This window comes from Crotalus tigris, unplaced genomic scaffold (assembly GCF_016545835.1).
Source record: "Crotalus tigris isolate CLP2741 ecotype Arizona unplaced genomic scaffold, ASM1654583v1 scf7180000024424.1579004, whole genome shotgun sequence".
NCBI lineage: Eukaryota > Metazoa > Chordata > Lepidosauria > Squamata > Viperidae > Crotalus > Crotalus tigris.
This window is the reverse complement of record NW_024100591.1, coordinates 583,483-605,086: the sequence shown is the minus strand read 5'-3', so window position 1 is coordinate 605,086 and position 21,604 is coordinate 583,483. Positions and strand designations below refer to the sequence as shown.

The window sequence follows — 21,604 nt, the reverse complement described above, 5'->3', positions numbered from 1 at the left end:
TTATCTGCAAATAGAGATTCTCAATGCCATAAATGGAGAATAATAGTAAGCGAATGTTTACAAGACCTGGTGTGAAACACAGACTAATATGTTGGGCCTGGGTGGAAAAGGTCTGGTCAGCAGTGGAGATTGTGAAGTTATGTATGGAGATTAGGTTAATGGTGGATGAGTAGCCAGAAGAGATACTTTTTCTTAGCCTGTCCCTATCTTTCCCACTGCTACACTTCGGCAAGCTCCAATCCTAAATGATAAAGACAGCAGCCCTGGGACTCGGATTCCGCTTAGATTCTCTGATGTAGATGGTGAGTTCTAATGAGCTGGGAGAGTTTCTCCTACTTTCTGGCTGGAAGAATCTGTTCTTTGGGAACAAGGCTGTGGTCCTAGAACTCTACAGCAAGAGTCCATGAATACTACAAATCCAGTCTTTGCACCCTGCAAATTACCAACTATTTGTTCTCCTGCATAAGTGGAGGGTTAAATGTGAAAGTCAGTTAAAAAGTCAGTTTAAAAAATGTGGTGGCTTTCAGTAAAACATTAGATGAAAGACACACTTGGACTGTTTTCATTAAGAAACCTCCATTACTAGGATTACACATTAGGGTGTCTTAGAAAATGTGAATTAATTGGGAGGAGATGGAGAGAGAAAATAATAGACCAGTTACATTATTAACTTGTTTAGCAGATTGCAGATTCGTAGTGATGATTACCAGTAGTCTCTTATGTAAACAATGATTTGAGATGTGTCTCTAGTTCGTGTTAAAATCTGAACTAGTTAACAGCGAAGTTTTAAAAGAATTATTTCAATTGATTATTAATTTGATGGGAGTTATTAAGCCATCATATAAATCTACCTCCACTTACCTGGATATAATTCTGTTGAACTGAGGGGTTTCATGCTGAGTAGGCAAGTAGGAATTCATTGGGGACTTTTTAAAAAACAGTATCTGTGTATCCAGCAAGAGAACAGGATAGAAGAACATACATAGCAAGGAATATGCCTCTGGAAAGGGTACATCTTAATTTTACTTGGCAGCATATGAAATAAAAACACTGGGGAGGAATTTTATAACTCCAAATAGAAGAGGCTGTTTGGAAGAAAAAAGGGTACAAATGTGGTAGCTTTTCTTCATTCTTTAAGGCAGATGAGAAAAATATGTTAAACTGTATTCAGATTTAATGGCAATGTAGTAATAAATCAGATGCAATAGCACACAGGGCTCCTCAGCATCTACATTTATTTACAATTACGTTACAGCGATTGTGAACACATCAGCCTTTTGGGTATAGTTTTAACAACCTCTATTACCTGTTTCAGACTTCCACCTCCCCCCCCACCTTCTCGACTCTATCAAGGATCAGGTTGATCAAGTGCCTTCTTTGCCTCACTATTTACTTTTCATTTCTTTTCAAGGCATCACTGATCTCATGTTCTCTGCCCAGTCTGCTTGGAGAAAAATGTATTACTTTCAGATATGCCTGCAGGGCTGGAAGGAGATTGCCAGCTCCTTTCTTCACCGTTGTGTATTTACTAGCCTTGTGTTTTGGATAATAATCATTTTTATTTGCTCATCTAGAATTTGTCCCTTGGGAGTCAAAAGGCATAATATATATCTTAAAGAGCCCTCTCCCACAATTTTTTTTAAAAAATAGCATTTAAACCTACAATATAGACCGGCTTGGCAGCATTCAGAGTTGGAATCCAATAACATAACTTAAAACTATAGAAGCCTATTCCAGCTGTCAAGTCCAGCCCTCTGTCAGTGAAGGAATCCAAATTAAAATGTCCCGGATAATAATGTCCAATCTTTGCTTCTCTACTACAATCACTCGTGCTTCCCTCATTCTTGGGCAATTGGTTCCATTCTGTGAACTGCTCTTACCATTAGAAAGCTACATGAGGAACTCTCTTATCCCAACGGGAATGGCCCTCCATATGTGCTGACAGAAGAGGCACGCTGTGAATCCCGTCAGCCAAGAAATTCCAGCTGGTGGGTCCTGATGAGTCCTTTTTTGCACTAGCTCCTGCCCTCTGGAGGTGAGGTGAGATCCATCACCACTTGGCCTTTCAGAAGGGGCTGAATACCTGGCTCTGCTGGTTGGCCTGGGGCCTGAATGCGGGCGTACCATGCTGAAGGCGGTTACTGGATTAAATAGATCCCACTTCAGCCCACTGTATACCTTTTGCCATCTTAGCTATTTCTTTGTTAATTGTAATGTTGTTTTACTGTTTTAATCTTTTATAAGATTGTTTGATAAGATTGTAAACTGCCAGAGTTGCATGACAGCAAAATAGGCGGCATATACATTTAGTAAATAAGTAGAAATGCCCTCAGAATCAATTGAAAGTACAAGTCATTCTTTCGTTTGTTATGCTCTGGGATGATAGAGGATCTTCTCCTGCATGTCAACTTGCTACCTCTTTAAAAAGTGTTGTCAGGTCTCTCCTCTGTCATGTTCTCTGATTGTTTCTATTGCTCTTGTTTGACCCCTCTCCGATGCATCTGAATTCTGATGTGACCAGATTATGTTGCACCTCCTGGATTTAGCTGTCTTTATGGCACACTAGCCAAAGTCTCCCAGTCCTTACAGTTCACAGGGAATGCTGAGTGTGGCAGGGCTGTGATGAAGGCAGATAATCTAGTTAAATCCTTCTCTGTCTTACTTAAAGGGACGGTATGAAATTGTTAGTTGTAAACAACTGTCAGTTTCTTTTCCGTGCAAATTGAAACTAGTGCTTTTGTAAGCCCAATTTTCACAAAATTTGATTTAGCAAGATTAATAGAGATGGATGAAATGGGAAGAATTCAGCAACTGATTTATATTCAATTTAGAATTGATACATATACCCATGATATATATACCCAGATTAAGGATAATTTTGTTTGTTTCCCAAATCTCTAGCAGTCTGAGAACCAATTCTTACAAACAAAAATTTATTTCCATGTTAAGTAATAGAATCAATAGGATTTATGCCCCGAATGTATTGATATTTATTATATCCTGCCCTTTTCATTCACTAGAGTAACACTACATTCAATCAATTTTTAACCTCTACCAAAACAGAAAGTTTGTGAGAGACATTATTACATCTGCATGGTGCTACAGCATAAAATCCTGTGTCCAGATTACCTTAGTTTCTAAAGAAATGATCACGCATGACTGATAGGTGCAATGATAATCCTTTAGCATGTTGGAACTATGTGTTATGACCTAGATGATCAAAGCAAGGTAGGCCTTCAGAGAGTTCTTTTGTCCTCAAAAAGTGCTCAACAAACAGCTCTCCAACAACCAGTAAGGCTCCACCTCACATTCCCCCAAAGGCAGCCACCCTCAGTCCCCCAAACAACAGTCCATATATTACCAGGAAAGTCCACAAGGCAAAGTCCAGGCATAAGTTGAATGGCAGTCCTCAAAACAAAGACAGGGTACAAGGCAAAGGCAGTTCTGAAGGTAAAGTCTACAGCAGGGGTTCCCACCCTCGGTCCGTGGACCGGCACCAGTCCACGGCATGCCAGAAACCGGTCCATGCAAACAAGGGAAGCTCCATCCGCAGGATGCAGGCAGTATGCAAAACCACACTCCCTTTCTCCATGAAACCGGTCCCTGGTGCCCAAAAGATTGGGGATCGCTGGTCTACAGGGCTAGAGTAAGACAAATGGCAGTCTTCGAAGCAAGGCCAAAAAGGCACAAGTCAAAGCCAAGGGAGTTGATCCAAAACAAACACTTGTTCCTGGCAAAGACTAATTCCCATGGCTTCTCAAGTTACTCCATCCCAGGTGTTCCTTGTGAGGAGGGGTGGGGTGACCTCCTACCGAGCAGCCTTGCAGCCCTTCTCTGGGCTTGCCTACGCTCCGCTCTCCTTGCCCTTTGATCAAATGGAGGAGGCAGCTGTTCCTCATCAGAGGAGATTGGCTGCCTATCAGCACCACTGCTGGTCAGCAGCTGATCCTCTCCTGTGTCTATGCAGGCAGTTCGGTTGACTACCTCCCCAATTCCTGAGGGACCCGGGACAGCATCCTCAGCCCTGGCCTCTCCAAACATGCCAAGGGACACATGCCATCCCTGTCAGACGGTCCCAGTTTCAACTCCTCCTCCTCCTCCTCTGAACTGGGCTCCAATGGGGCCATGACACTATGTGGTTTAATACAAATTTTATCTCTAAAAATAAAACAGATTTTTTGAATATATCTTTGCTGAACACAGAATTGAAGTATTCTGATCTTTTTACAGTCAAAAAACCCTGAGTTTAGCATTTTGTGTGGATTTTCTGTTTGAAGTATTCTTTACATAATAAATAAAATGAACCAGAGAGATAGCTCCAGCTCTATCTCAAATTTTTTTGTGTCTAAAAGCAGTGGTTATGTCACCATCATCTTATACCATGTTTCCCCGAAAGTAAGACCCAGTCTTATATTAGTTTTGCCTCCCAAAAGATATTAGGTCATATTTTCAGGCAGTGCCTTATATTTTTTGTGATACTTGCCTCGCCTCATGGCAGTGGCACCAACAGCCGCATCCAGCAGGAGCCTGCATGGCTGATAGCCCACTTCTGTTGCGGCTGCTCACCGCAGGAGGCTGCACGGCACATCGTGAGAAGTTGGAAGGTCTGACTGAACTTTTTTTAGTCCCACGAATTCTATTTTAGCAGGAGAGAAATGCACCATAGCTGGAAAGCAGATTAGTGTTGAATTTTTTTGCTTTTGGGAGGAGAAGTGGCAGGAAACGGGGCTGCTATTTCGAGAATGGAGAAGGGAGACACAGGGCGAAGCAAGGCGGCAAGCAAGTGCTCTTCTCTGCTCTGCATTGCTGCACAGAGCTGCTCCACTTCCCGTTCTCCATTCTCTCCAGTGGCGGCAATGGAGGGCTGGTGGAGGGAGGTGGCGGGGGGGGGCTTGTGTTGTCCAGTCATGGTGCAAGCCACAGGAGAATTGATGGAGAAGAGGCACCAGACAGATGATCTATAGGGCGGAGCATGAAGAAAGCCCCTCCAGTGATGCACAGTGGCAGCGGAGCCTTTTGCCGTCATTCCCCCCTGGCTCCGAAATGGTGGAGGACCAGGCCTACCCTACCCATCTTCCATAGGGTAGCATGGCAGTCTGGCTCAGGAGGGGAGTGAAAGGGAGCAAGGAATTGCCTGGCTGGGGGGGGGATGAAGGAAGCAGGGGCACGGCGCATGGGCAGCTCCATTCCTCCCCCACCTGGCTCATGTCATTGTGGCAGCAGCGGTGCGATGTGCTGTGCAGCCTCCTGCCCCATTGCAGCAGCCAGGTGGGATGGAGTGGGCAGGGTCCTAACTAGGGTTTATTCTTGGAGTAGGGCTTATATTAAGCCCCCCCCAAATCAGGGTAGATCTTTTTTTTCGGGGTGGGGTTTATTTTTGGGGACACACGGTACTAATAACACTGTTACAAACTCTGCAATGCCTCCACATCAGCCTGGTAGTATTTTTCCCAGTCTGTTTCACAAGGAATTATCTCTGTTTGTATTTATATAATTCAACAGATAGTCATTCCTATTTGTTTTAATTGCAAAGACAAATAGTAGTCTGGGTGATCTTATTTCTTCTACTGAAAATGAATCGGATCCCATTTAAATACTGAATGGGAAAGCTCATTGTTTTCAATATTGTTTTCATTTTTCTATGTACTCCTTTTTACTTTGGTTATTTATGGAGTTTTTTGTTTTGATCTCCCTGTAATTGTGAAACATATTCCCTGTCAGCACTTTCTTGATATTTTCAAGAACTGTCCTTTAATAAACATTGTAGATTTATCAATTTGTACAGGCAGAGAAGGTGCAAGACAATATTCCAGGGGGTGCGAAAACTTGGGTTTTCACAATTATAATGTATATGCATAATTCATTGCTATTCTTTCGAACTTTTGTAAGGGGTGTGAGAATATATCAGAAGCATTCTAGGGGTGCGGGGGATAGAAAAGGTTGGGAGCCATTGTTCTAGAACATATAGTAAATTCATTCTATGGTAACAGTTAATACTCTGGACTTGGTTTTAGTAAGTATACAGAACAATAGTCTTTTAATTACAACCATTTGTTTAGTGACTGCTCAGAGTTATAATGGCACTGGAAAAAGTGATTTATCTGTTTTTCACACTTGTGACTATTGTGACATTCCCATGGTCCTGTGATCAGCATTTGGATTCTTGACAACCAGCCTGTATATATGACAGTTGGACTGCCTTGGGTTCATGTGATCATCATTTGTGACCTCAGCTGGTTTCTGACAAGCAAAGTCAATGTGGAAGCCAGATTCACTTAATAATCATGTTCACTTTGAAGTGATTTGTTTAACAACTCTGGCAAAAAAGGTCATAAAATGTGGCATAACTCACTTATCAAGTCTTGCTTAGCAATATAAACTTTGGGCTCAAGTGCAGCTCAAATGAGTCACAATTCTTTTTCTCTTCCGTTTGCCATAATTTGCACGGATGGGAGCTAGACGGTCATTGGGCCAAGAAATGGTTAAAATCTTTCTCATATTTTCCAAGGCTAAACTATTGCAATAGAAACTATTTCTGAGATAAAACCTCATGCAATTGATGAAAATAGGCTTCAGTTTTGAAGACAGCATGAGATGTGTTTTAACACTGCTATCTTCTGGAAACCATTATTACTTTAAAATATTAATCTATAAAAATAATATCTTTCAGAGCCACAGGATTTTTCTATATGAATTCCAGTGAGATAATAAAGTGGAAGAACAATGGTTTAGATGCACAGAACCTGCTGATTGCAGTGAAATTAACACGCAAGCTTGCAAAAATTGTCCTCCATGTATTCTAGTACAGGCAAACATACAGAGGATGTAAACCTTTAAATAGAAATATCCTTGTTTTCTAACGAGGATCAACAATACTAAAACATAGCTTAGATGTATTTCTTTGCATTTCTGGTCCCAGAAATCACAATTATGTCACAAGATTATGTGCATCATGACATCTTTATGCAAATAAAGTAAATAGATAATTCATGTCATTTGCATAAAACATCATGATGCACACAATGCCACTCCATCTTCCCCAGATACTTGTTTCTGGTCTAAATTCCGAAAATCAACTCACACTGCCATTTTTATTTTTATTTTTTATTTTTGGATATTCAAGCGGAAATTAGGATAAAATATCACATCAAGCTGTCATAGTTAGAATTCATAATACAAGTCATTCCTAAGGCACAGTAACTGAGCTCAAATTGCTAAACCTGAAGCAAACCTCATTTTATAGCCCAATGTAGCGTGCAAATTGTGTCATTGGGTTATTTAGTTAATCTTGTGTCACTATAGATCAGTGTTTTCTCAACTTCAGCAACATTTAAGATGCACAAGACTTCAATTCCCAAAATTCTCCAGCCAGAATTCTGGGAACTGAGGTCCACACTTCTTAAAATTGCTGAGACTGAGAAACGCTGATCTACATTTGCAGGTTTAAGTAGATTGGGTCTGAATGAGTTTTTAAAAATGTTACTGCTACTACCACCCTCCTGACTGATTAGACCTCTTTTAGTGAAGAGAAGTCTCTCATCTGTGGTTTTCCTTCCTATCACGGAGAAGTATATTAGCTGTTAGCACAGGAATAAAAAGGTTTCCATTGGACAAGCAGCTTTATGGTGGCTTAATTTTTTTTGCAATTGAGACCACACTTTGTCATCAGTATTCAGTATAACTAAAACTGCCTCAACTGCCTTTCCCTACAACATTTGTCTCATTATTGACACAGGTAGTGTGCGCAGACACTTTCTTCCTTGTGCTTTCAAGTCATCTTGACTCCCAGTGGTTGCCTGGATTAGTCCCTCAGTTCTCTTGGCAAGATTTCAGAGATGGCTTTTCCTCGGCATCCTAGGGCTGAAAGAAAGAGACTGGCCCAAGGTCACTCAAGCTGGCTTCTCCTAAGGCAAGATTAGAACTCATGGCCTCCTGGTTTCTAATCTGGTGCCTTAGCCATCACACCAAGCTGGCTTTCACTGCACACTCATACCCCGCTCATTCTCAAATACAAATTAAACCACATAACCAGGAATCATCTCCCAACAGGCAGCACTGAATGGCTGCATCTGGGTAGTTCTGAATAGCAAACCAAAGAAAGTCTTCAGCCAACTAATGTCATGTCTTGGCTCTTTCGGGTCAACTTTGCATGCAAAGCGAGATAGCAAAAGGCCATAGCTGCTGCAACCCAACAACAAAAGAAAAACAAAATTGAAAAAAAGATTGAATTGTTCACTTTGTAGTTCTAGCTTCACATCTATTGATTGATAATTAAGACAATAGCAACAAAGAACTAAATCAATTTTGGGCTGTTTATTCATAAAGTATGAGCAAATACAAACATTGTTTACTTTGCCATTCTGAATAGGAATGGATTTTTTTTTCAGGGGAAGATGAACATTTCTAGTTAAAAAGTCAACTTTTCAATTTTCATTAATAAAAAAAATCACCGATCTATGAAAAATCAAGTTTTTGTTAAAATCTGCTGGGGGAGGATTTCCTTTAACACTATCAAGAAAGTCTAGTGCTGCCATTTTGTTTTGTTTTTTCCCCGTTTTATTGTAAATTTACTTTTAGACATTCAGCAGTAAATATATAACATTTCTGTTATAAATATATAACAATATATTTACCAGTGTTTGAATAAGAGGATTTCATGGCATTTATAGTTTGCATGGGTAAGAAAATTTCACATTCAGTGTGAGTAATGATTACACAGATTAAACTCTGAATGATCTTTTTTGTCACAATAGATTTCATAATGCTAGGAAATTATAGTCCTAAATTATGCTTTGAAAAGAATTCCAATCATTCCCACTTCTTATATAGATCTTAATTTAATGTATCATTCTCTAAAAAAAATAATAAGGCAATAGGTATACATGTGTATTTCGGATGTGGGTGAGTCATAGAAATACGCTATCTCCCTTGGAATGACATTTCCTTCTCCGTGTGTGTGTTTTTTTTTCCCTCTCCTTAATCCCATCATAGTAGGCATCTTATTTAAGAACAATACACATCAAATGAACTCCCAGCAGTCAATTCAGGATCAAGCTCCGAAACAGTCTCTAGACCAGTGGGCAGTTCAGGATAGTGTCACAACAGTTCAGCAAAGGAGACCGTATTTCTTTGAGTTAGAGAAGAGACAACACAAATGACCCACATTGCATTTTGGTGCCCTGGCAGAAATAGACAGCAGAGTAAGTACATGGTTGGCATAGAGTTGTGATGAAGCTTCGTTGCTTTATCAGTGTAAACATGCTCTATATTCCTATCGTGATGGAAGAAGACAACACTGAAGAAAAAACACAGGAACACAGAGGAACTGATGAAGGACAATCTTGTAACAGGCTGATCAGCTCTTTCTGCTTTGACTCACTTGGACCCTTTGGCTCCCAGTCAGAACCTAGAAGGTTTTCCAAGATGCGCACTTCACATTCTCCTGTCAATATGGCTTCCTTGAAAGGATGGCAGCAGCAGGAGCTGTCAATTCCCTTTGAATGAATCAGCTCTTCTGGGAAGAAAGTTCTTAGAGCTGCCAGTAAGGAATTGCTGAACCAGAGTGTGTAATAGCAAATTGCCAAATCTCTAAAAACCTTACCTATTAAAAGCTAATGTAATAAGATAATGATCCATAATGGAACACATATAGCAATAATTTCTCACACCTAAAAGATCACAGAAATTAATTATGAAAAAGAAAGGTGTTAATAGACTGTCCTATCCAAATATGAAAACTCCCTCCCTCTCTAATGAAGGAAACAAACGATTAAGTGAAGATCAGAATTAATGAAAAGTTGCAAATCTCACTTCTAAACATCTGAGTGGCTGCGGTGCTCCCTTCAGCCATTTCCTCGGACTCCGTACAGCCCTTTGAAATAACTAGTATGAGCTATAACTGGTTTTAATAACTAGTTTTCACAGCTGCTGGGTTAGATTTTGCAGATGCCACCTAAAGTCGCACAAATAGGCGGCTGAAGTTATCAAGAAATGGGAAGGCTTTAATCCATCTGGCTTTCATTCTAGTGCTTTTTTAATAGTAGACTTTTGCGAACATCTCCTTGGTGCCTGACCATAAGAATATTAAGACACAGTTCCCAGAAGCTTGCATTTAATTTAATTTGAAATTTATTTCCCCCCATGTCGCTCCCTGGCATTGCATATACAGGACCAAGATTCCAAAGCAGCTTTCTGGGCGGCACTGAAGAATGATCTGGTCAGCATGGGAATGCTCCAAGGTGGTTTTACTTCTCATGCAGCAAAAGAATGAAGTACACCTCAACACACCTGGGATTGTTGCCACATCAAAGGCTAGATGATTTGGTTGTCAAGCAGAGGGGCCCAGAGCTTTGTTTCTTTCAGTGAAAACATTGCTTGCAAAGTGCATGAAATTCCCCTTGTGCTGGTGTTGCAGTCCGCACATGGAAAAGCAAGTATTTAGACAACTCTCCACAGTGTAAAGGACTGATCACCAAGAACACCAACAGCCTCTGCCTAAAGCATAAAGGCACTGGAGACAGAAGAATCTTAGTGTCAATAGCCTTCCCTGTGAATTAGGGAGCATTAACGTAGACTAGGAAAAAATGGTACGCTCAAACAGATACTGCACGGTAATAGCTCTGATTACTTTTCACCCACTGCTTCCTTCAATTTTCTTCCTTTCAGGAGCATATGCAACTGATTTAAGAATGGTTGTTCTTATTTTTGAAAGACTATCATTTTTCTCATTTGGGTCCCTGGGAAGAAAGAATTGCAATAGAGTACATAAAAATATTCCTGTCCTGAAACATGCCATGATGTCTGGTATATGAAGAAAAAATAAGTAAGAAGAATGAAAACCCACTACAGTATTTAAGTCACTGAAAAATCCACCTGGATCCCATCATGGCAAAAAAAAAAAAAAAAATCAAGCAAAATAACAGGATAATGAATACTTAATTTGCAGTTACTGCTGCAAAATGAATTCTTGCAAAAAAAAAATGGAACTCTGTCTGAAACAATGCTTTACTCTGGCCTTGATCCAACAATTTCTTACAGACCTCAAGTGTTAATTAGTTAATAACAAGTATCCCAATTATTACAGATCTGCACAAGCAGCAGCTTCTGCTGGTGAAATTTACATAGTTTGCTCTCACAGGAACTTGATTTACCTTCCTACAAAGGGCCTAGCTTGGGTTAGGAGCCTGTAGCAATCTGACTGCCCGATCACTCTTTCTTTCATCATTAGCCAACGGAAAGATCCGTAGAGGACATCCTATCTAAATCACTAAATCATATCTGTCCCATGCACTCAGCCAGGGTTTTTCACAGCTTAGGCACTAATGCTTGTTTTATGACTTCTGATTCTGTAAGGTAGAAGGAGACGCTGGTATCAGCCCTGGACCATTTTCTCACTTAAAACAGCATCCTGAGTCATTTTAGAGTCACTTATCAGTCTGGGTTTCTTGTTTGGATATAGGGTCTGGACTGTGCCACCTTTCAGATAATTCTTCCAATAGACAATTATGAAGGTACTACCAGCAGCTGCCCATACAGTGTTGAATGCTAGTCAACCTGAACTGGAAACCAATGGCTTACAGCACGGACAATCCAGCAACAGCAAACAGATCAGAATGCATGTAGGAACTGGCTTACATTCTTATCAGATGTTACATATTGCGGCCATCTTCACTGCTTAGCACCAAGAGTTTATACATTAGATGATGAGAAGGTATCATTAATGAGAGACTCATCTAGCCCAAAATGACACGACTAGACGCACCAGTCTAACGCAGCATAAAAGATAACCTTTCCAGGCTGGACTGGATTGTTTCAAAATGCTACAGATCCCCGTTTATTTTAATTGGAGCAGAATAATTATCTTTCTTGCTCCAGTACTAGTGAACAATGGCAGCTACTGATGTACACTGTATTTCTTTCTTGGTTGGAAGACACTAAAGGACTTTGCCGTAGGCGTTCTGAGTTAGGCTACACTATGGAGACATTCTTTAGAGACATACTGAAATCAATATTCTTCTCTTTGTTCAAGTGAATAAAAAATTATAAAAAATAAAATCAGCATTAGCACAAAGCTTGGTAATTTCAACAAGGGCAAGAGGGCCACCAGTCCAACGGTGTCTTAAGACTCTCCTGGAATCAAAGCAAGAAGAGAAAAGTTTTTGTTCCATGGCTCTTGTTTCACTCTCTTCATATTGTCCAGGAGAATAAACTATCTTCTGTAAATCCAAAGCCCATGCTTTATGTATTCAAACTTAAAAGTCTTACTACCTTGCCTTAGAAATGTTTCAAAACATTTCTCTTGTGTAAAATTATCCCATTTGTTTTATAAATCTGACAGGATTTTTTTCCCCATTAAAGGTTGCTTGCATATATTTCGCCATGTCACAGAAAATGCTGATGATACGGATTGATCCTGAAGCTTAAAAGCCAAATTCTGGAATATGTTGTTCCACAAGCCTGTCTGATGGATGATATTCCTAATGCTATTAACCTGTAGGCATATGAAGAATAAGAAGTCTCAGCGCTTTGCTAGGATTTCTCTTCCAATGTCCACAGAACTTCTGAAGTTGCACTGGGTAGTCGTTATCATTCCACACAAATTTAGCACATTAGGGCTGGTTCCAGGATTATCTTGGTATTGGATACCAAAGGAACATCTCAAAGTGTGATATCCATAATAGTATCTGCTATCTCTAGTTGAATACTCCTCAAATATCCTAGGCCACCCATTATCCATAAGCAGAAGATCCACTTAAGGAGATGTGCTACTTGAAAATAAGACCACCGATAAGAGAGAAAATAAAAGGCCCACTTATAATATTTACATCTATAGATTGGGCCAATATTTGGTCCATAAACTCAATTTTAAAAATAAAAATCATATAGGAAGTAATCCAGTTCTTAAGCAGATCTATCCGTCATCAGCTATTAGTAAAGGTCCTTCCAGGAGAGGCCTCGGGCCTGTAATCGTATTTATTCAGTGTACTGGGATAATAGGTTGTTGTGTATACATTTGTTTGTTGCAAAGGATAGAAGTTGGTCCTGTCATCTGGTATTAAATTGTTCTTGTTCAGTGTCTGTAAAAGAAGAACAAAATGATTTTAGATGTAGTCTCATCCTCCTTTTCTCTGTGTCTCTTCTTGACTTCCCTGTTCTCTAGTACCACATCCAGTTATAAACTTCCCTCTGACTAAGCTGTGCTTCTCTGTACAAACTTTCTGTTGGTTGGGATACAATGCTTCTGGCTCTGGAGAAATTGAACCCTACCACTGTTATAAAACCAACACCCACAGATGTTTTCCTTTTTGGAAGCTGATTCTCTATCATCACTTTGTAAACTGTTGAAGATAAATAGAAAAATTGGGCAATTGTACTCCAATACCTCTTAATCTGGCTCTTAATCTGTTTCTCACCCGCTCTCTCCTTAAAACACATTACTGTTCTCTTTCCTTCAGAAAAACACATGAGCAATTAATTTTTCATCCCAAGCAGTACTTGATAGTAAGAATAGCATAGCAAAGGACAAACTTTAAATCCAAGATTCAATATATATAACCAAAGACCTACAAACACCCGCGAAAACCTCAGAAAACACACACACACACACGCGTATGTATGTATGTATATATGTGTGTGTGTGTGTATTTTACCTTGAATGTGCACCCTGTTAGCCCAAATATGGGAGAAAGAAATCTTCTTTCTTTTTCTTTTCTTTTGCCTGTATCAGCTCAATCTAGAGCCATCCACAAGCAGCAGTCGCCAACTGCGACATCATTTTACATTTTTAGGTTGCTAACAAAGAATAAAGAGAGAACTGGTATAGCTATTTCGAGTTCCTTTAACTCTCTTCAGCCAGACTTACTCTTCTGAGATTCGAACCTGGGCTAAATGCATGTTAGGCAGTTGTTATAACCTCTAAGCCACAGGCTCTCCCTCACTTTGTTAGCTGTCAGGAGAGAGACAGGAGGGGAGATTTTACCTTGAATGTGCACCCTGTCAGCCCAAACATGGGAGAAAGAAATCTTCTTTCTTTTTCTTTTCTTCTGCCTAACATGCAGATAGCCCAGGTTCGAATCTCAGAAGAGTAAGTCTGGCTGAAGAGAGTTAAAGGAACTCGAAATAGCTATACCAGTTCTCTCTTTATTCTTTGTTAGCAACCTAAAAATGTATGTATATATATATGTGTGTGTGTGTGTGTGTATGTATGTATGTATGTATGTATATATATATATATATATGTTTTCTGAAGTTTTCGTGGGTGTTTGTATGTAGGTCTTTGGTTGTTCGGGTTTTCTCCCGCGTAAAATTGGAAGTGTCTTGGCGACATTCCGACGAAGTCCCATTCGTCATCTTCAGGCTGGTGCTTTCAGCTTCGTGCTTCGAGGAGCAATGTGTGGTCTTAGCTATTTCTTCCTTTTAACTGCCAGTGGGGGTATGAACTGATTGGGTGGGAGCTTGGCTGTGTTCTGATTGGGTGGAGGTGTGTTCTGATTGGTTAGGGGCGTGGCTGTGCTCTGATTGGCTGGGGGGTTGGCTGTGCTCTGATTGGCTGGGGGGTTGGCTGTGCTCTGATTGGCTGGGGAGTGTTCTGTTTGGTTGTGCTCAGGTTAGTCTGAGTTGCAGGGGGTTTAAGATTTTGGGCTGCCTTGCTATTTTTTGGCTTTGCGTTCGTGGTCGTGCCTCATCTTCATGGAGGGTGTCAGTTTGCTTCATGTATGGATTGGAGGGGTTTAAAGTGGCTAATGATGCAGCTGTGGTCTGGCTTCTGGTTTGTGGTCGTGCCTCATCATCGGTGTGGCTTTGGGTTTGCTTTTTGCGTGGATGTGTGATGGTGACATCCTGTGTGGTTTTTATGAGTGTGGGTCTGGTATCATTTTTTGTGTTAGGGAGTCGCTTGTCAATAAGGGCGGGTTTCCAAATGGCTGGTAGGCGGGAGGTATCATCTCGCTTGTTCATGCTGTGTGGGAGTTTTTCTCTCTCGATAGAAAAACATCAGTAAATATAAAACAAGTAGAAATTAGAAAGTTTAAACAGCATTGTATTACACTTATGAAGAAACATTATGGGTGGAATAAAGAAAGTTAGGATTAGTTGGAAATAGGCCAAACCTTATCTAAACTATGGACCAGATTACTCTTCCAAGTTTAGGGAGTTTTTTCAGAAAATTCTAGCTCAAAAGCCAAATTAAAATCTCCTATTTATAATCCTACTGTGGCAGGAACACACCTGTCCTCAAACCATCCAATGGCAACCGCTCAAGCTTTAAAACAAGCCTATTTACTCTTTCCTGATTACTAGCTCTTGTGCTTAACTCGATCTCTGTTCAGATAATACAACAGAGATCCAAATCAGGATGTAAGACCCATTTCAGTGTGAGAAATTGGAAAACATTTTGGGTACCTAGGCCCATTTAGAATTTGGAGGTCATCTGTGGGCAATCTTACAAAATGACTGCAAAGATGGGTGTGGTAAGCTATAGAGTGCTCATTTATCACATTTCCCATTTTATTCTGCTACTCTCACACACACACCCTCTGCCCCAACAAGTGGCTATAAGCCCACACATCACAGCAGGTATTCTATCAATCAATAAAGTGGCTGAACCCAGTGAAAGGTTGTTCGCTATTATTCTGCAGAGCAGGAGACAACCCCACACTCAAAACCTTAAGTAGCAGCATCCGCTGATATTAAAAATGTGACAAGTCTACAGGGCTTGCTGCAGCTGCCATAAGGCTAATGACACCTCTGCAAGATGTATCACTGCTCTGCCAGAGTAATTTCGTTGCACGGGGACCACACCTTCCCAGCATGGCTGATTGCTCAATGAATTAAAGGGGGTTGGGGGAAGGCACTAATGGCATTCGACTAAGCTGTACTGCTAACTCCTTGCTTTCCCTCCCTAGCTGACATGATATAAATCAAAAGCCCTTGGAAGGGATATTTAGTGTTGCAAGATGAGAGCACAGACAGAATGCAGCTTCTGTTCCCCCAGAGACTTTCCAACCTGTCACCAGATCAGCCTCTGTCCCTTTTCAGATCAGCCTCTGTCCCTTGACAACATCTGCTTGGCCATTTGATCTGTCAATGCTTTCTAAATTGGATGGAAGGAATCCTTTGCTCCAAATGCAACTCATGAGTAGCAAAACAGTCTGGATTGCTTAGAGCACCGATGGCAAACGTATGGCACGGGTGCCAGAGGCGGCACTTGGAGCCCTCTCTCTGGACACACATGCTGTCGCCCCACCGCCTCCCCCCATGGCCCCCCATGGCCCCCTCCTCACCAGAGTCGCCCCCGGGCACAGCCCACACGGAGCAGCCCAGCCAAGGACATAGCCGGGCAGCAGGGACAAGACTCTCCCCTCATGCCCCATAGCGTGCCATGGTGCTGCAGGGCTGCCTGGGAAATCTGCTGCAGTGTGCTATGGAGGCGATGCGTGGCCCTATGAGCAGGCGGGGCAGAGCAGGAAGGACGGGAGGTGGGGGGCGGTTTTGGGGCACTTGGTCTCTAAAAGGTTCACCATCACTGGCTTAGAGGGTGGTGCAAAAATGGTGTCGAACAGAAACAGATGCTAGCTTTCCAAACTGCTGCAATTCATCAGCTTTTGACTAATGGCCGAATCGGGTACAATCTCCCTGTTGATGCCTTCATGGATCATCTTGGCGTACTACAGAGAGATGACTACTTCTACACCAAAGCCAGGCGTAAAGGAAGCAAGAAAAGAAAGGCAGTGAGAATGGAAAGAGCAAACTAAAAGAAAGGAAAGTGTTAGTTAGATGGGCAAAACAAATATCTACAAATACGTGCCTGGCTCAGCCACATACTTTTGGAAATGGAAAATCTCCTTTGCTATCTCTATCATGCAAAATGAGGGGCAATAAATGTTATTTTCAGGAGTTGCCAAAATGACTATTTTGTAAAGCAATGTTTGAAACATCACATTCTCTTTCTATTCTTATTTCTCGTTTCCCAGCTGAAAAATCCACTATTTTTCTTCCCCCTAAAATTTCAACTCTCCCCCCCAGTAGACATACATAAACAAAAAACCAGAGGTTGTTTTTTGGTCCATGGCACTGATATTTGCCAACAGCAAAATCTTTCTTAATGGGGAAAGAAGTCCCAAGGTCCATACTGTGCTAACCAGATGAAAACAGGTCTCGTATTGTTAAAGATGGGAAGGCTACCTTACAGAGACATCAACATTACTCCTATGCCTAAGGATGTCATTTCTATGAACGTCATAAATCTGGGTTTCATTGATAGACAAGCCTTTCTTCTGCTTAATCCTGCCGATTCAGTCACTGACATTTCCTGCACTTAAGTCTTCCCAGATCACAATTTTTAAAACTCAGTGATCTTTAACCTTTCATTTCTAAGCTCAGCTCTTTCTTCTTTTTTTTCTAAATATGTGGCTAGCATCGGGGGCATCCCTAAAGCTTGGAAGCGACTACCGTCTTCCTTGAATTCTTCTTAATTGAATTGTTTCTCTCTTTGGCCAATCTCATTAAAGACCTAGAGAATGATTAATTTTTCCTTTACACATTCTGAGCAACTCCAAGAATGTTCCATCTGTGGCCAGCGCTAATGGGTGTGATTTTTTTTTAAACACTGATGTATCCATTGCATGTTCCCTTTTTTTATACCACCTATAAACCAGCAACCATGACTAAATTATATGGTGTGTGAAAAAGTACTTGCATTGAATATTTCAAATTTGGCTAATACATATTTAACTGCCTCGAGAGTGCTTTAGAGTTGTGCTGATCATGCAGAAAGTCAACCTTTTCCTTCAACTTAGACTGTGGAAAGCCAACATTTTGGATGTGAAAAAAATGCATCTTCCCTTTAATGTTTTCCAGCAACTGATGCTCAAAGAAAGATTGCTTCCAACACCAAATACAAAATCTAAGCCCAGTGACTCAGGTTTAAGATTCATTAATCCTCTGAACAACTTTCAATATTTTATCTCAGTTTCAGATATTCCACATAGCCATTTTAGATAGCGAAAACAGAGACAGAATTATGAGAGTCCCAATTTTTTCAAATCTGAAATACTCCTGGGTGCAACAAAACTATTTTGATTATGTAACATGTTACTTTAAAATATTTCGAATATGATCAAAATAGTCCACCTCTCCCCATGAAATGGCTGTTGTTCATTCTAAATGTGTGTGTGCGTGCATGCGCGTGTGTTGAACTGACAGTGGGATGTTTTGAAAGCAAGTTACCTGCTTGAGTCTTCTTGGAAACATAGGACTAACTATTGTTAGACAGACATTATGGATTAGATGGATCTTGGGTTGAGGGAGCACTGCTCACTCATACACATTCAAGTGTCTTGTACTCTCAGTAATGTGGTCACCTTAGCCTACTACAACCTACCTCATCTGGCCCGTTTTCCAAGATTTCAGAAATGAAATTTTTCTAAACCTGCAACTATGAAAGCTTTCAAGTGCCAATGCCAGAGCCTGGACCTTTGACATCTGCACTCAAAGTACCATAGTTATCATGGAGCAATCAGCACAGATCCTGTTGATCCTACTGGGTTTTAGCATTTTGAACATTCTTAGTGGAGACCCAGATAATATCAAGAGATCCACACAACAATTTGGTATTTTTTAAAATTAAAATCAGTCTGCCACCTCACCAATGTGAGGTTGGCCCCAACTCTTTTATCCTTTTGTAATGACCTAAAGACATGGCTTGCTAGCTGGTCTGGGGCTTCCATCCCCATACAGTGGAGATGGTTGATCAAGTAACAACAGATCCCACCTTCCCCCGCCCTCCTCATGTGTCTTTAGATTTTAATGTTTTTATTTTATTTTATTTGTTTTCACACACACACACACACACACACACACACGTATGTATGTGTGTGTGTGTATATATATTTTCTCCCACGTTTTCTCCCACGTAAAATTGGAAGTGTCTTGGCGACGTTTCGACGAAGTCCCATTCGTCATCTTCAGGCTGGTGCTTTCAGCTTCGTGCTTTGAGCTCGTCATCTTCAGGCTGGTGCTTTCAGCTTCGTGCTTTGAGCAGCAAATTTGCTGCTCAAAGCACGAAGCTGAAAGCACCAGCCTGAAGATGACGAATGGGACTTCGTCGAAACGTCGCCAAGACACTTCCAATTTTACGTGGGAGAAAACCCGAACAACCAAAGACCTACATACAAATACCGCGAAAACCTCAGAAAATATATATATATATATATATATATATATATATATATATATATATATATATGTATATGTATATGTATATGTATATGTATATGTATATGTATATGTATATGTATATGTATATGCATGTATGTATGTATATGACTGTAAGCTGCCCAGAATTACCCTATGGTAAAATGGGCGGCCAATAAATTTTATTAAAAAATTATAATAGTCATGATTAATGGGTGGGTTATAACATAAATTATGTACATGAGCCTTTTGGAACTTGCTCTTTTAGGAGCAGCCTTGCTGGTTAGGAATTGTGAAAGTTGTAATCCAAACCATCAAGAGAGCATCAGACCATTTAAAAGCAGCGGCTGGAAGTGCAGTGCTTGGGGTTTTTTAAATTTTATTTTAAATAGCTTGCGGTATTACAATCCAAACAACTTGGCTGATCTGATGAGGATGATGTAAAGAATTCTATTAAAATGCATGATGTAAACAGCTTGTATTACAATAGGCATTCATGCTGAACATAACATGATACTGTCCAAGTGCTATACAAATTGTAGCTAATTTAATAAACACAAATGGCTGAGGAGATGACTTGAAAAGTGCTTTCCTTACCTTTCCTAGAAGATTTGACAACAGAACCTAGAATACTATTGGGGGAAAAAATGAGAAAGTGGTGGGGAGAAGGGATTCTGGGGTGAGACCATCTAGTAATAGTAAAAGGCCCAGACTTCTTATCATCTTAGAAAATGCTGAAACACTACTGTCATCAACAGTAGTTCATGGAATCTTAATGCTTAGGCAGGTAAAATCTCCTTCACACTAAATCTTATTTAATGTTGTGATTAAAGCATAAACAATGCTCTCAACCTTCTGATTGACTGGTGAACAGGAATGACTGATGATTGAAACATGGGCAATAGAATTATCTTTGGAATTCTTGTATTTTTTATATACTATGGCTCTAATATAGATGCTTGCTGCTTCTCTTTTCTTCCATGCTCCACATGTTTATGGATACATGCACATGAAAATGCGGTGTCAAAATATGTTTTTGCACCTTTAATGGTAGAACTGGTTTGTTTGAAGCTGAAAGGATCAATTTTTGTATGTCCAGTTCAATATCTGATCTTCTGGATCCAAACATAAATCTTGTGTTATTTGCAACCCTTCCATATTGTAGACCCTCACATAAAATGAAAAAGTTTAAAAGTCCTTTAACACAGAATGAAAAATATATTTTCAGAATGTTAAGTACAAATGTTTTTGCAAGAGATGGGAAACAGAGACAGAGATTGCCTTTTTATAATGCTGTGAACAGGTTAAATGCTTTATTTTAGCAAATGTTCAGATTATTTTTTCATTGTTTCATATCCACTTGTATTATTCCTATCTCAATGTATGTATGTATGAACATGACCGAATAATTACTGTCCTTTGTGTCTCTAATGTAGCACACTATATATCAGCTCTGGGTTCTCATTATTTTTTTTACTCATATTCAGTCATTCCTGAATTCTGGTTACTCTCTTTATGCCTTTATTTTTAAAATTCAGAGTTACAACAGCAGAAAAATGTATGATGAGAGAACCTATAGCAGTAGTTGTGGTTGTGACTTTCTGGGATAATAGCTTTTTCTCCCCCCAAAAAATCACTCATATTTTTCTACCGGGGCATTTAAACAATGTCCAAATTGACTATGTCTCCTAATAAGCTGAAACTTTTCCACTTCATTAATTACAGCAGATGCCCTACTTTTCAGAATCCCAAATTCATCTGTGCTTTTGGAGAGCTCAAGGGACCTAAACTGGACATCTCAAACGTGGTGGAACTAATGCATTAGCCATTCGTATCATGGAGAGGATTATTGAAAAAAAAAACCTCCTCAGAAGCTTTTCAGCACTGCTTATGACATTAAAATTACAATCACATACTCGTAAAGGGTTCTGTTAATTTCAACAGTACTTATTCATCTTATCACTCTGTTGTTTAAGTAGAGTAGGGCAGAGAGCGTGGGGCCTTCCAGATTTTGATGAAGAAGTACAATGTTCTCCCGCCCCCAAATTGCAGTTAGCAATATCTGGAGAATGAGGTGATTCTTCACCTGTACAGGTAAATAAACAATTTATTTTCTGTCTCTCTTTCATTCATACTTCCTCCATCCACCAAATCTCCCCTTAACAGATATTATGCCCACCATCTAGGGGCTCCAGTTTTCTGATCTACATTTATATTAACTTTCCCACTATATTTAAATTATCATTCTCCCAATAAACCTTGGGGACTGAAATTGTCTGGTGGAGGAAAATAGATATTTCATCACTGATAAACAGTAACTAAAGTATAGTTCTTAAAATAGGAGAAGCCGTGACAGGAGAAAACCAATCCACATGTATATTGCCAGTGATTTTCTAGGCATCATCTTCAGTTT

At 40.2% G+C, this 21,604-nt stretch overlaps 1 protein-coding gene across 17 annotated transcripts in view; it reads right to left on the bottom strand.

Annotated features, from left to right (window-relative positions):
* Positions 1-8,959: 8,959 nt before the first annotated feature.
* Positions 8,960-21,604, bottom strand: part of SEMA5B (semaphorin 5B) — a 543,893-nt gene continuing 531,248 nt past the window's right edge. For all 17 annotated transcript variants that reach the window (XM_039330065.1, XM_039330083.1, XM_039330082.1 and 14 more), the window contains one exon: positions 8,960-13,076. In XM_039330065.1, coding sequence (XP_039185999.1) covers positions 12,921-13,076 — 156 coding nt within the window. In that variant the 3' untranslated portion in view covers positions 8,960-12,920. The remainder of the gene's footprint in view (positions 13,077-21,604) is intronic.